The sequence below is a fragment of the Chiloscyllium plagiosum genome, unplaced genomic scaffold (assembly GCF_037043375.1).
Source record: "Chiloscyllium plagiosum isolate Xiang-an unplaced genomic scaffold, Cpla_swu_hap1 HiC_scaffold_43, whole genome shotgun sequence".
In the NCBI taxonomy this organism is placed as follows: domain Eukaryota; kingdom Metazoa; phylum Chordata; class Chondrichthyes; order Orectolobiformes; family Hemiscylliidae; genus Chiloscyllium; species Chiloscyllium plagiosum.
In genome coordinates, this window is record NW_028270181.1 from 4,793,292 (window position 1) to 4,809,499 (window position 16,208).

A 16,208-nucleotide genomic window follows, 5' to 3' on the forward strand; every position below is an offset into this window, starting at 1 on the left:
ATTTCATGTCAGTTTTTACTGTTGAGAAAGAAACGGAGGCTGGACAACTCCGTTCACATTGCAGAAGAGGAACTGCTGGAGGTCTTAGAAAACATAAAGGTAGATAAATCTCCAGGACCTAATCAAGTGTATCCGTGGCCATTGTGGAAAGTTAGGGAGGAAATGCATTTGTATCATCTGTAAACATGGGTGAAGTACTGGAGGCCTGGAGGGTAGCTGATGTTGTGCCATTGTTTAAGAAAGGCTGTAAAGAGAAGCCTGGAAACTGTAGACCTGTGAGTTTGACATCAGTGGGTAAGTTGTTGGAGGTGATTCTGAAAGATAGGATTTACATGCGTTTGGAGAGGCGTGGTTTTCTGCGAGGGAAATAGTGTTTGGCAAACTTGATTAAATTTTTTTAATGAAGTAACCAAAAAGATTGATGGAGGCAGAGTGGTAGATATTGTTTACTTGGACTTCAGTAAAGTCTTTGATAAGCATTGTAGACTAATTAGTAAAGTTAGATCACATGGGATTCAGAGTGAACTTACCAATTGCATTCGAAATTAGCTTTATGGTAGGAGACAGAGGGTGGTGGTGGTGGAGGATTTTTTCGGACTGGAGGCCTGTGACCAGCAGTGTTGGGTCCACTTTTGTTTGTCATTTATATAAATGATTTGGATGAGAATGTGGAAGGCATGGTCAGAGGATGACACCAGATTTGGAAGTATTGTTGACAGTGAAGAAGGTTATCTAAGATTACAAAAAGATCTTGATCAATTGGGTCAATGGGCTGAGAAGTGGCAGATGGAATTTAATTTGGATAAAGGTCAAGTATTTCATTTTGGTAATATATTTCATTTTGGTAATACAAACAAGGACAGGACTTATACAATTAGTGATAGGGCCCCGGGTGTATTGTAGAACAGAGAGACCTAGGGGTTCAGTGACGTAACCTTTTGAAATTTGTATTGCAGCTGATTAAGAAGGTGTTTAGCACGTTTTCCTTCATTACTCGGACCTTTGAGTATAGGATTTGGTATGTTATGTTGAGGTTGTACAGGATGTTGTTGAGGCCTTTTCTGGGTTACTGTGTTCAGTTCTGTTTGTCCTGTTATAAGAAGGATGTTATTAAACTGTAGAGGGCTCAGAAAAGATGTTGCTAGGGACGGAGGGTTTGAGATATAAAAATATACTAGAAAGGCTGGGGCGTTTTTCACTGGAGTATATAGGAGATTGTGAAATGACCCTGTTGAGATTTATCAAATCATGAGGGGCATAGATAAGGTGAATGACAACGGTCTTTTCCCTGGGGTGGGGAAATTCAAAACTAGGGGACATATTTTTAAAGTGAGAGGAGAAAGATTTTAAAAAGGACACAAGGGGCAACGTTTTTTAACACACAGGGTGGTTCATGTGTGGAATGACTTCCAGAGGAAGTGCTGGATGCAGGTATAGTTACTATATTTAAAAGATATTTGGATAAATTCATGATTTGACAAGGTTTGGAGGGATATGGGCCGAATGCAGGCACGGAGGACTACTTTAGTTGGAATATGGTCAGCATGGACTGGTTGCACTGAAAGGATTGCTTCCATGCAGTACGACTCTGAGAACCTTAAAGCTGTACGGTTTGGAAACGACTTCTGGTTTGTGCAAACTGGGGTTCTTAGAGTCCAAAGTTGAAAAGTGTAGCACTGGAAAAGCACGGCAGGCCAGGCAGCATCCAAGGAGCAGGGCAATCAATGTTTCAGGCGTAAGCCCTTTGTCAGGAATTCCTGATGAAGGGCTTATGCACGAAACATCAGTTTTGCTCCTCAGCTGATGCCTGGCCTGCTGTGCTTTTCCAGCACCATACTTGTTGACTTTGATCTCCAGCATCTGCAATCCTCAGTTTCTCCTACTTAAGAATCCATGGTTATCTTAGACTGTAAGACATGGAAACAGATGTAGGCCTGCGCTCTTATTTAATAAGTTCATGGATAATCTGTTAACTCAAATTCACTTTCCTGTTCTTTCCCCATAACCCTTGATCCCTTTACTGATTAAAAATTTATCCATCTGCCTTGAATATACTTCTTGACCAAGCCTTGGCAGCCCTCAGCGGTCAAGAATTCCAGAGACTAACTATCCTGTGAGAGAATAAATGCCTCCTCATCTCTGTCTGAAACGGATGATCCCTTACTCTGAAATTATGACCTCTGGTCCCAGACACACTCACAAGGGGAAATAATCTGTTAACATCTACTCTTAACAAGCCCTCGAGAAAATCTTGCATGTTTCAATAAAGTCACCTCTTAATCTTCTAAGGTACAGGCCTAACTTAACTCAACCCTTCCTCTTAACAAAATCCCTTTCTGCTAGGGATTAATCTAGTAAAACGTTTCTGGATTGCCTTCAATGCCAGTACATCTTTCCTTAGCTAAGAAGACCAAAACTTTTCACAGTATTTTAGATGTGGTCTGACTGGCTGCTTTGAATAATTTTAGCAAGATCTCCTTTTTATACTCCATTCCCTTTGAAATAAAAGCCATTTGCTTTCCCTGTTAACTGCTGAATGAATGCTTGCATGAGGCCCTCCAAATCTCTCTGCTGCTGCTTTCTGCAGTTAAATAATATCCAGTTTCTCTGTTATTCCTGCCGTAATGCGCACCCTCCTGTTTTCCCACAGTATGTTCCACCTGCTAAGCTTTTGCACACTCCCGTAACCTGTCTTTATCCCCATACACACACTTTATATCATCCTCACTACTCGCCTTCTCACCTAATTTTGTCATCCTCAAACTTACCGATAAATGCTGACTTTGCAACAATGCTTACATCCCTCACATCCCACGAATGAATATTTTTAAGAAATGGCCTTCAGTGGTGTACTGATTAAAATCAGGGATGCACAAATAGCCAGAAATAGAGAAGGATTAATATCTTGGAAGGTTGTGTATTGTGATTACAGAAACAGGGAAATGTGAGACCTTGGAGCAATTTGACAGCGAGTATGAAATTTATTTACTAAGTGATGATATTGTCAGACTGAGAGCAACCGTGGGTCAGTCATTACATAAATAATGGATGAACAAGACTTAATTGGAGCTGGGATGCAGGCGGCAGGGTTTTGCTTAGATTCAGTGTGTGAGGCTGGTGGGGAAGCATTGGAACAGTTGTGTTGGTTCATAACGAAAGCTTGGTTGAAAATGTGGACAAAGGATGACTATTTGATAGCTTGTTTGGAAATACATAAAAGGGAGAGGATATCTCATCATTCTACTTAACATAATCTGACACCTTTACATAGTTTTTGCCCTCATTGCCAGACTGTGATACTGGGCAGGGGTGGTTGAGGTATTCACTGTTACTAATCCTTCTTTTGTCTGTATTGTGTCAGGGGTTTGTCTAGTTAGCATTGGCAGAGATAGACGTTGGTAATTTTAAGCAGTATACATTAGCTAACAGGATAGTTTATTGCATGACTCTTATAAGTACAACATAAATTACTGGTCAGGCATGTTTACTAGAACTCTCCGGAGTTGTACAAAGTACATCTGCTCCCGATGAAGGGCAGTGTAGAACTCCTGCCCTTGCCCAAAGACAGATTGGTTGGAGCTAATGCAGTTTCAACGTTGACTCTTTCAGAAACAGTACATGTGCCACACCTCAGGACTGAGAGTCTTGCCTGATTTCAGATTTTCCTGGATGTTGTGATGGGGTGGTTTTAGCTGTTTGATTGTAATAGTTAGATTTGCTTTCTCTAAGCAAGGACTGCATTGTTTTGTTTTATTGTATGTCACATGCAAAGTGTTCAGAATATTTCTCAGCAGTTTTGTCTTTGGAGCTAATACTTGTGAAATGTTTTCTGGAACTTCATGCTCTGAATTATGAAAGTGCTTTAAATCCACAGCTGATTCCTTCCATAGCTCAGAAATTTGCTGCATCAACGTTAATTTGTGAGATCAAAGGAAGGCATCGTCTTGCTGACCACAAGTTTTGTCTTGGACTGCTTGCTGTCCTTTGATTTGCTGTTGCAATGGTTAAAGACATAAATTATTTATCGCTGAGAACTACCTGCAAGACAGTTCACTTACGCTGTTAAAGAAATTTAACATGGTTTTTGGGCAATTTTGGCTTTCAGACAGTCAGGTTTAGGACACTGTACTTGTAAAGCAATTCAACAGAGTAGAGACAGACGATCTTGCTTCCTTTGACGGAAGAACTTCGACAGTGTGGGACAAGATCAGAAAGTTCATATTTTACCACTCGGGACTGGGAAGCTGGGGGTCAGCTGGTGCTTTCAAGACTGAGAGGAGGGAATTTTTGTTCAGTGAAACAGCAAGCTATGTAGAGCAACCATGGGTGGGTGGAGTTGAGAAACATATCTACCTTCTTCATATTGAGGCCTGTCCACCAAAGCCAGACTCGGGGTGAAAAATGAATTTACAATGCATTTGCTAATGTTGTTTCTTTTTCTTCTTGCAGGAAACACTGGATGTGTACAAAGAGACAATATGGCTGTATCTGGGAAAGGGAAAGAAGTACGTTAATGCACATTGCCAAGGCCTGGAGCCCTGGCAGATCATCGCCATCACTGCTGTGACCACTCTGCTGGGAGTGTGGCTCTATGGATTTCTATTCCAACAGCAAAGTAAGTTTGAGGTTAAAAGGAAAATATTGCTGGTGGTAGCAATCTGAAATAAAAACAGTAAATGCTGGGGAAATGCAGCAGGAGAGAGAAAAAGAGTGAACATTTCGAGTTCAATATGATTCTTCTTCAGAAGCCCCCATCATTCAGTCTTGGAGGCATGTATGTTACTGATTGACAATTGAGCGCTTATTACAAAGTCTTTATGCATTTTGGTCATGTGGAGTTTATGGAAGGAACACACCAATATACAAGACTTGTTTCTTTGGCTTGCCTTGGGAGCAGTGTCAGTGTACAGGTTGATCTGTTTGTGTTTGAGCATGGATTGATTAAGCATTACTGTTGGGTTTCGCACTGCAGATCATCCCACAGAAGATCTGCAGGTTCACCTAAAACAATGTCTCCGCTATCTCTGAACCACTCACAATTGTGTTTTGTCTTTGTTTTCTAACTTCTGACATTTGAAAATTTTACAAATCTTTCCACAGGTATTCCCTCAAGACTTAAAAAGTTCTTTTTCAAAATTGTAAGAAAACTGCCATTTCTGGCTGCTGCAGTAAGTATTCTGTCCTGTTTAGCAAGTTACTATTTATCTGCAATTAATAAGAGTTTGAGAGAGTTTCTTACAATTGAACACAGAAGGATGACTTTTATAATTTCCCTTTCAATACCTATCCCCCTGCTGAAAACATCATTTGCTGGATCCCTGACCATTTCCCCTGTTTCATTTAGATCTATAGGAGACCATTGTAGGATGTCTTGATCTGAGATTAATAAGAAAGAAAGACAGACTAGCTTTCGTATCATGCTGTTGCTGTTTTCAACCTTGGGCCACACCAGAGCATTTTACAGTAATTAAGTACTTTTAAAATAGTAAAACAAAGTCACAAATTTGTTCTAAGTGAAGTCCCACAAACAACAACGAGGCAATGATCATTAACTTTTGTTTTAGTGGTGTTTATTGAGGGATAAATATTAACCCGGCCACTGGGGAGAACCTTAATTTAAATTTGTGTGCCCACTTAAGAGGACAGAAGAGGCTTTTGGGTTCATGTCTCATATGAAAGGATGGATTCTGACAATGCAACATTCTCAGCACTGAACAAGGAGAGTTAGCCTTCATTTTGTCTGCTCCAGTCTATGGAATGAGACCTGAACCTGAGACCTCTCAGCCCACCTCTATCCAAATCTATCTATCCAAATCATTTATGTAAATGACAAAAAGTAGTGGGCCCAGCATCAATCCTTGTGGCACTCCACTGGTCATAGGCCTCCAGTCTGAAAAACAAACCTCCACCACCATCCTCTGTCTTCTACCTTTGAGCCAGTTCTGTATCCAAATGGCTAGTTCTCCCTGTATTCCATGAGATCTAACCTTGCTAATCAGTCTCCCATGGGGAACCTTGTCGAACGCCTTACTGAAGTCCATATAGTTCACATCTACTGCTCTGCCCTCATCAATCTTCTTTGTTACTTCTTCAAAAAACTCAATCAAGTTTGTAAGACATGATTTCCCATGCACAAAGCCATGTTGACTATCCCTAATCAGTCCTTGCCTTTCCAAATACATGTACATCCTGTCCCTCAGGATTCCCTCCAACAACTTGCCCACCACTGAGGTCAGGCTCAGCGGTCTATAGTTCCCTGGCTTGTCTTTACCGCCCTTCTTAAACAGTGGCACCACGTTTGCCAACCTCCAGTCTTCCGGCACCTCACCTGTGACTATCGATGATACAAATATCTCAGCAAGAGGCCCAGCAATCACTTCTCTAGCTTCCCAGAAAGTTCTCGGGTACACCTGATCAGGTCCTGGGAATGTATCTACCTTTAACTGTTTCAAGACATCCAGCACTTCCTCCTCTGTAATCTGGACATTTTGCAAGATGTCACCATCTATTTCCCGACAGTCTATATCTTCCATATCCTTTTCCACAGTAAATACTGATGCATAATATTCATTTAGTATCTCCCCCATTTTCTGTGGCTCCACACAAAGACCGACTTGTTGATCTTTGAGGGGCCCTATTCTCTCCCTAGTTACACTTTTGTAATTCCAGACCACGCAGCAATGCCGTTGACTCTTAACTCCCACATGGGTAATTAGGGATGTGACAATTAAAGTACTGACTCTATCTTGATGCCCACATTCCATGAACCAATACATTAAAAAAAAACTTTGCCCATCCTAGTTTTCAGATTCTAATTGTCAACTTTGTCAGAGGTTGTTATTATACTGCATATTGTGCATTTGATCACTAATTGTGTCACGCAGAGGAGGCTGTCTGAATATTTTGCCTGTGTTGGCTCTTGTAAAGAACTATCCAATTTAGTTTCTTTTTTTTTCCCTGTAGTCCTGCAAATGAGTTTCCTCCTTCAAATGTTAATTTGTCTTCAATTCCTCCCACTCTTTCAAAGGATCTGTGAAGAAGTATTTCTTCGTTTCTCCTCCAGTTCTTTTTTAGCAATTATTTTAAATGCGTAACCTCAGATTATTGATCCATTTGTCATGGGAAATAGTTTTTCCCTATTTACTGTGTCAGACCTCCAAGTACTTTTGAATTCCTCTGTTGGATTGTTTCCAATTCTCTTCACGACCTTGACGTTTCTCCTAAAGTGTAACATCTAGAATTTGACACACTAGTTGAGGGATAGCTAGTAGTGTGCGATGGTTTCTCATTGTTGCAACGTCCTTTTTTTTGCAACGTCCTCTTTCCTGTATACTTCATTTACCTCACCAGCTTGCCCTACCTCCAACAAGGATTTATGAAGGTGTAACCCCAGGTCTCTCTATTACCTCTCTCAAAATAGTATAATTTAGTTTATACTACCTCTACATGTTGTTCCTCTCAAAGTTTATTCCTTCGAAATTGCCCTCTTGAACGCTGTTACGATCCCACTCACCACTTACTGTGTTCCCAATGTTTGTGTCACTTGTAAACTTGTGCTCCTTAAACTTAATTTAGGTCATGGAAATATAAAGCTGATTAGGAAGAGTGAATGAAGAACTACTCTCCAAACTGGTTTATTGCGTATTTTTTTATTGGATGCTTTAAGAGTGTGAGGTGCAGAGGTGGAATAACAGCAACAGACATGCAAGTAATGATGAATTGGAAAAGACCCAGAGGCCAATCAACCTTTCCCTGTGGTATCTTTGTACATCATTATATGGAGATTTAGGGTGTAGGTTTGCTCACTGAGCTGTAGGTTTGATATCCAGACGTTTCATTACCTGGCTAGGTAACATCATCAGTGGCGACCTCCAAGTGAAGCGAAGCTGTTGTCTCCTGCTTTCTATTTATATCTTTCTCCTGGATGGGGTTCCTTCAACAAACCTTCAAAAACCTTGGCTGAAAATGTGTTGCTGGAAAAGCGCAGCAGGTCAGGCAGCATCCAAGGAGCAGGAGAATCGACGTTTCGGGCATGAGCCCTTCTTCAGCAAAGAAGGGGATGCTGCCTGACCTGCTGCGCTTTTCCAGCAACACATTTTCAGCTCTGATCTCCAGCACCTGCAGTCCTCACTTTCTCCTCTTCACAAACCTTGCCATTATATGGAGACTCCCAACCACTGTGTGATCTCTTGGGGGACGAGAGAATACAAATTAACAAAGCCTCAGGATTTGGGGAGAAATGCACTGGAAAATTCCTCCTGTGACGTGGATTAATATTCATGATACCTTGAACCAGACTGATCTCTATACAGCCAGAAGCAGGCTCAGTGCCTACTTGCAGAGTACACAGTATTTACTCAACAGGCAGTGAAGTTTCCTTTACCTGAACCCTTATCTTTCAATTGTCACCAGTGTGGCTTTTCCACTTTGTGTGCTTGCAATGATTTGAATAACTTCACTTACCAGCACAATGGAAGACTTGTTGGCAAATTTGAACTTCTAAACTAGCTCCACGATTCTAACCTCTACCCTCAGGCCTCCATCTTCAGTCACTGCAAATGTTTCTTTCTTTGCTAGATGCAATGTTCTGTACTGTACTACAAAAACTTCCTGTGGTAAAAAAATCCATCTTCCAGTTCTCTATGTAAAATAATGTTTGTGTGTTTGTCCTGTGTTTTGATGCTGGGTACTGATTTGATTGTGTACTGTAAATTAAGGGACAAATCCATTTTAAAAAAACTTTTGCTATTGGATCATACAAAGGATTTTACTTTTATTTGCCTGTGATCAATAGCTGTGACAGCATCATGATTGTATTTTTAAAAAAGGGAAACAAAAGATCATTATCCACCTCACCAATGTAGCTGATTCTAAAGCGTCTGTTGAAGTTGGGCAGAGTGCAGTGTGGCTTTGGCTGGTTTTCATATCCGCATTTCTGTGCCTCTGGACTTCACTCTGTGCTGTAGCTCTCTAGTTTCACACTTGGAGTGTGTCCAAGTCTGTATTAGGCACAGAGTTAGGATCTGATCTCTGGCTGGATTCTGAATTAGGCCAGGAAATACTTCGTACTGATTAATGTTTTTAAATTCACAAATGCTTCATCATTGCAGAGTGATTTCAAAAGAAACGAAAAACACCCGGAGCTGCATTATATTGTGTTTTGAAAAAACTTACAAATAACCTCAGTCGTTTGAACTCAATTGATTCGGTTAAAAGAAATTTTTTTTTAAAAAAAAAGCAAATCATAAACTAATCCACCCTAAGAACTTCATTTCTCATAAGCTGGTCAGCTCAAGCTAAATATCAGATGGGTGCAGGGCTCCAGGTTAGTAGCGGCACATCTGGTGAAGTGTATTGTGCTCTTGATGCAATAACTTGAATATTGGCATGGGTTTCATTCTTCTGACACACTCCCATCAACAGGTACAGAAACAACTTAACAAGGCACTGGATGACCTTTCTACAAGCGTCTTAACACTTAAGGATGGAACGACATACATTACGTCCCTGCCTGCACAGGGCTTGGCAGAGTCTGAGCTGCTGTTAAAGCTTAAAGACTACAGCACAATGGGTAAATTAATAATATTGTATTTTGAAAGCTTTTCATCATTCTTATTTTTTTTACTCTTCCCAACCAGTGAATTAAATTGTCTTCTATATCTTGTATACATAAAAATTGTGCTGGAGGTTTCTGCTGACATATATGTAGTGGACTTCAGTCCTAGTCTCTTGGTGCCTGTAAGGTTCATCCTTCACTATTGTCAGTGTATTTTCAGCTGCCTCCTTCCTAAGTTCTGGAATCAAACCTCCAAATCTCTCTATTTCTTTCTGCTCCTTAAGACCTTCGAAACCTAATATCCCTTTGTGTGTCTTGCTTCTCAATCTTGTCCAGTGAAGTCTTCTCCGACAAAGCAACTTTGAGTGTTTTCGTTATGTTAAAGGCACTATACAGATGCATTTTGTTTTTGTGCAGTACCTCCCTCATTTCTGCATTGCTTTCTTACATCCTGTTTCTCACTCTGAAGCTCCTCATCACAAACAAAATAGATTGTAATATTCATTTGGGATGGCGGGGATATGTGTTTCAGGCTTCAGCACCTGGGGATGGCAGCAGCATTACAGTTACAAGGAGTAACTGGATAAGTGGCAAGGAGGCTTAGAGTAATGATGCAGACTTGACTTCTGGGGTACTTAGGAGCTTGCATTTCATTAATTAAATATATCTGGGATATTTAAAAAAATGCTAGTCTCAATAATTGCAGCCTTGAAGTGACTGGATTGTAATATAAACTATTTGATTGACTAATGTCCTTTTAGGGAGGAAATCTGCTGATCTTACTTCGTCTCGTCTGTATGTGACTCCAGCCGTACAGAATTTGCCTCTTAGTTGCTCTAATGAGATACTCAGTTGTATTCAAGAGTATGGCTCACCACCACTTTCAAGAGCAGTGAGGGATGGGACAGTAAATACTGGTCTTCTGGTAATTCCGACGGCACTCTAATCCTGTGAATGTATTGAAGCAAAATTTACCCCATTTTGTGTTTAGGCTTGTCCATGGTGGAAATTCTTCATTCTTCATGTTGAATATTTAGTGTTATGTTTGATTAAACATTGTCCTTTAGTACAAAGGTGCTATTTCACCGTTTTCCATTATCAAAGCCACTGGATTGATCTGCAGTCACTCAGAATTGCGACAAGCTTTATGCTGCTTCACCTCAGCAGGCTCATGCAGTGAGTCGCTTGTTCTGCAATTAAGTGTTATCTAATCTTGGGTGAGAAAGCTGCAGTGACCAACAAAGCGTTCACTTGCTCAAACTGCATTTTGTATTTTGTAGGAGAGGTACATTGGGAGAAAGGGCAAGTCTCTGGGACAGTGTATAGTGGTGAGGAACAGCTCACAAAGCTGATGGTGAAGGTAAGAAGTGTCTTAATGTGACATAATAACAACAGAACAATTGTTTATAAGCTACAGCAATTCTCACTTTACTGACTCAAAGCCAGCAACTTTTTTTAAAGCACTCCCAAAGTTTCCTTTTTGGTTGACCAGATCACTATTCCTTCAAGTGGTCAATGTTAGCATAACATTGGCAGCCTGCAATTGACAAGAATCTCTATACTGCAGAGAATCTTTTGTAGCAGCAGCAATGATGTTGCCATTATTAGCAGAACATTGATGAGATGCTCATGGAACATTTCAGGGAATGTTCAGTCACCTGATTCCTGGGAAGAAAGCTTCATCTTATGAGGAAAGATTGGGCATGCATACATTGGAGTTTAGAAGGTGAAAGGTGAGATATTGCAACATGAGTGATTGAGAGGGTTTGACAGTGTGGAGTTTGTAAGGATATTTTGTAGAACCATGGATGTATGACCAGGAGTAGTCCACTCAGGCCCTCGAGCTTGCTCTGAAATTCAAGAAGGTCATGGGTGACCTGATTTCCCTTTGTTAATCAAGAATTGGTCTACCTCTGCCTGGGCTGTTCAATGGGGAAGCGGTCCACAGACTCACCACTCCTCCTCGTTCCTATCAGAAATGGGAGACCTCTTATTTTTGAACTGTGTCCCATAGTTCTAGTCTCTCCCTCTAGTAGAAACCTCCTTTCAACACCAGCCTGACACGTTCCCTCAGGGTCTTGTATGTTTTAATATGATCGTCTCTCATTCTTCTAACCTTCAATGGAAACAGAACCAACCTGTCAAACCTGTGTCCAACTAGGGGATGTAGTTTAAAAATAAGTCTGTCCTGTTTAAAATTGAGTTGAAGTGAAATTTCTTTTCTCAGTTTATTTTAATTTATTCACTGCTGAGTTAGTCAGACTCTTGATCAGTGATTGAGTCAAGCTTTCAGTGGCACTGGTAGTAAAGTGGAGTTAAGGCAATCAGCCTTGGCCTTACTAATTAGTGAAGTAGGCTCAATGGGCTGAGTGGTCTGCAATGTTTTGATTTCTTATGATCTTATGACCATTTTGTGTACAATGCCTCTCAATCCTGGTATGCATTCCAGACTCTAACACATAGTCAATCATACAGAGGAACTTGGAGTCATTTTAATAATAAACTCCCAATATTTAGTTTCAGTAATGATCTGAGAGTAACATTGTGGTTCAGTGTCACCTTTCACATCCTCAGGACATCTGAAAATATTTCACAGCTGCTGAATCATTCTTGCAGTGTAGTTGCTGCTCTGCAGCACAACTGCTGATTTGTGCACAGCAAGCCCCATGAGCAGCAATGATCGAGGAACTGAAACGATGCGTGAGGTCTCAATTCAAAGTTGCCCTTGAAGCATCAACATCTTTTAGAATGTTGCAGCCCCTTGGTGTTGAAGTGTCAAGCATGCACCGTCATCTGAGAGTGCTTACTTTAGTTTCCAGAACACCTTGTTACCTTGGGTTAACTTATCTTAGAGTTTTTTGTTTCTGAGAAGAAAGACGAGTTTGATATTTCGTTGGAGACTTGGCTGTAACAGATCACCAGATCCAAAAATGTTTAACTTTATTTGATGGTCTCAAGAGCACCCATTTTTTTTGTTTCACTCTATTCTGCTTAGTTTGTCATGAGTCACTCAATGCCTGTTGACCGTCTACTCCTATTGAGTGAAAGAACATTTACCTTGAATTGCCCATTGGATACAAATTGATTGGACAATCTCTCTTCATGATCAAAAATAAGGAACATAGTGGACATCATTAATTAGAAGTCAGAGAAAAACATAAATATAGTTTCTGTTAGTGTTATTATTTATCAGTACCAGAGTACAAAAGAAATATTAACAAAATAGTCCAGGAGATGTTTTTCAATTGCACAGTTTCAGTTTAAGTTCACAGAGTTCTAATTAAGCATACACTCCTTACTCATTATAAATGAGCACTGTGGTGTAGTGGTTATATGACTAGGCTTGTAATTTGAAGGACATGACTTTAAATCCCTCTATGGAATTTTAATTTGAGTTGTTTAAAAGAAATAAATCTGGAAGATAACAAGCTGCTACCAGTAAAAGTGACCTTGAAGGTCAAATATCCATACAACGTGAAACATTTGGTCCATGTATTCCACATCGATCGCTTTCTCAAACAAAACCAGTCCCATCTGTCTGCATTTGGTCCATATTCCTCCAAACCTATTCATGTACTTATCCAAGTGTTGGTTGATTGTTGACTGTGCTTTCAGGAAGAAGATCTGCGCTTTCAGAAAGGAGATCTACTGTGCTGCCTTCTTACATATAAACACATAAATTAGGAGCAGGAATAGACCATTTGGGCCCTCAGCATGCTTCATTTGATAAGATAATGACCGATCTGAATGTCTCAAATCCACTTTGCTGTCTAACCCCTGTAATCTTTGACTACCTTTTCAGTCAAGACTTAATCTTAAAAATGTTTAGTGATCCAGCCCGCACTGCTGTCTGAGTGAAGAGAATTCCACAGACTTCACGACCCTCTGAGATAAATTATTTCTTATCATCTGCATCTTAAATGGTAGACCCTTACTTTTAAAGTGTGCCCATAATTCTCGTCTTCCCCCATAAGGAGAAACATCCTGTCAGCATTCACCCTCGGGCTTGTACGTTTCAGTAACACCACCTCATGTTCTTCTAAACCATAATCTGTTCAACCTTTTCTGAAAAGATAACTCCTTCATTACTGATATCAGTCAAGTAAACGTCTCTAACTTGACCCTCTAATGTAATTGTTTCCTTTGTTAAATAAAGAGACCAGAATGGTACGCAGTATTCTAAACATGGTCTTGCAAATGCCCTGTACAATTCTGGCATAATTTGTATTCCATTCCCATTGCAATAAATGATGTTTAATTTGCCTTCCTAGTCATTTGCTGTACTTGAATCATCTAAATTTTGCATGCATGTTTCCGTGCACTCAGATTGCTCTGTACTGCAGAGCCCTACAATCTTTCTCTCCAATTATATTGCATATTGCCTTTCTACTGTTCTTGCTAAGTGGGCAAGTTTGTAATTCCCACATTTTAACCATATGCCAGTTTTTTTTTGTCCCTGACCTAACCTATCAAAATCACTTTGCAAATTCTTTGTCCTCCTCACAGTTACTCTCCTACTTATTTTGTGTTATCATCAAAGTTAGCAACCTTGCATTTAGTCCCTTTCATTATAATAGATTGTAAATAGTTAATGCTCCAGAATTGATCCTTGTAGTTACAGCTAGCCAGCCTAAGAATGATCCATCTTGCTTCCTGTTTGCTTCCTTGCGGTGGCATGGTGACTCAGTAGTTAGCACTACTGCCTCACTGTACCAGGGACGTGGGTTCAGTTCCAGCCAATGGTGACTGTCTGTGGAATTTACACATTCTCTCCATCCTTCCTGTTTTCCAAGTGCTCTAGTTTCCTTCCACTCTCCAAAGATGAGCAGATTAGGTATTTGGCCATGTTAAATTGCCCCTAGTGTTTAGGAATGTGCAGGTTAGGTGGATTAGCCATGGGCAATGTGGAGTTATGGGGAAAGGTGGGGGTGGGGGGAAGGGTGTGGGTCGGAGTCTGGATGGGATGCTGTTCAGAAGATCGATGCAGATTTAATGGGCCACATGGCCTCTTGCCGCACTGTTGGGATTCTCTGTTGACCAACCAGATCTGTATCCATGTTCATATGTTACAGTAGACACCAAGAGCCCTTAGTTTGTTTGATAACCTTTGATGTGGAACCTTGTTAAATGCCTTTGGAAATCCAAGTATACCACATGTAGAAGTTTGCTTTTAACTGTATTACTTATTCCTTCCTCAAAGAACTCTTAATAAATTAGTCAAGCATGATTTCCCTTTTGTTGAACTATGTTGAATCTGCCTAATTGCAGTAATAATTTGCTATAACCCTGCTATAACCTCCTTAATAATAGATTCTACATTTTTGCTACAATGGATTTCTTGGCCTAAATGTGGCTCCAAACAATGAAAATGTGATTGACTCTAATTGTCTATGAATTAACCTAATAGCCTCAATTATATTAAAAAAGCAAGTAAAAATTTGATGGATTCTTGACCTCAGTCAAATCTCTTGCTATTGATTTTAAACTCTGAGACAACACAAAGATCAGAGATAGGAAGAGGAGATGGAAGACTAGCGCAGGAGTGATAATGACATTGTCAAGGAGTGCAGCCATACTGCGACAGTCAAACAACAGAACCTCGAGTTGGGAAGGATATCCTGAAGTGTTTCAGAGCTGATAAAATATTTTGGATGGATAGTTACTGCTCATCAGTATAGAGAAATGTGGTAACCAACTTGTATGTAGGAATCTTCTTCAGAAAGCAATGAGATAAATGATCAGATAATCTTTGCTTCTGAGTTTGTGCTCACAGGGGATTGCAAAAGCTCCCATGACACGATTGGGAAAAGAAGGATGTTCTCCCTTGTGTTCTCAAGTATTTTATGGATTCAAAGGGGAAGGAATTAAGGGAGAAAGGAATATGGCGATGCATTGAGTTGAATATGGTAGGTGAAGGCAAGTCTGAAATATACAGCATGGGCGTATTGGGTCAAACAGGCTGTTTCTCTGCTGTAAATATTTTGGTAACTTAATTAGGAATTATGAGATCTGCTAACGCAGTTACATTTTGTTTTAAGGTTTATGGAGACTTTGCTTGGAGTAACCCACTACATCCGGACATCTTCCCTGGTGTGAGGAAGATGGAAGCGGAGGTTGTTCGAATGGCTTGTACTCTCTTCCGAGGGGGGCCAGAATCCTGCGGCACGGTAGGTAGATCCTACAGTAGTGAAAATGCTTGCCTTTACTTGGGAATGCAGAAGGCCATTCAGCCCCTTGGAACTGCTCTGCCATTCGAAATGCCATTTGTCATAGCCAGCTCTTTGACATCACACAATGTATCTTGAATCCTGTATCCTGAACTGGAATTCTGCTAAATTTCGGAAGTTGGAAATCAGAGCTTTGCAAAAAAAACACATACTGAATGATAATCGCAACGATTCAGTTATTGTTCAGTAATTATAAGATTCTGTTGGCAATCTTGAGGTAGAATAGGTCTCTTAATTAGTATTATTTTTAAGCTGAGGTTTATAAGATGTCCCACGTATGCATTTGGTCTCAGTCACTGTTATTAGCCAGGAATGCAAGCATAATAATGCGGATGCTGGAAACCTGAAACAAACACAAAATGCTGAAGAAATTCATCAGGTATTGCAGCATCTGTGAAGAGAGAAACAGTTCTGAAGAAGAGTTA

The 16,208-nt window shown here is 40.3% G+C and overlaps 1 protein-coding gene across 2 annotated transcripts in view; it reads left to right on the top strand.

Moving 5' to 3' along the window:
• The window catches only part of sgpl1 (sphingosine-1-phosphate lyase 1), a 72,368-nt gene that overhangs the window by 13,245 nt on the left and 42,915 nt on the right, over window positions 1-16,208 (top strand). For both annotated transcript variants that reach the window (XM_043679167.2, XM_043679168.2), the window contains exons 2-6: window positions 4,450-4,615; window positions 5,101-5,168; window positions 9,424-9,571; window positions 10,837-10,916; window positions 15,595-15,723. In XM_043679167.2, coding sequence (XP_043535102.1) covers window positions 4,450-4,615; window positions 5,101-5,168; window positions 9,424-9,571; window positions 10,837-10,916; window positions 15,595-15,723 — 591 coding nt within the window. The remainder of the gene's footprint in view (window positions 1-4,449; window positions 4,616-5,100; window positions 5,169-9,423; window positions 9,572-10,836; window positions 10,917-15,594; window positions 15,724-16,208) is intronic.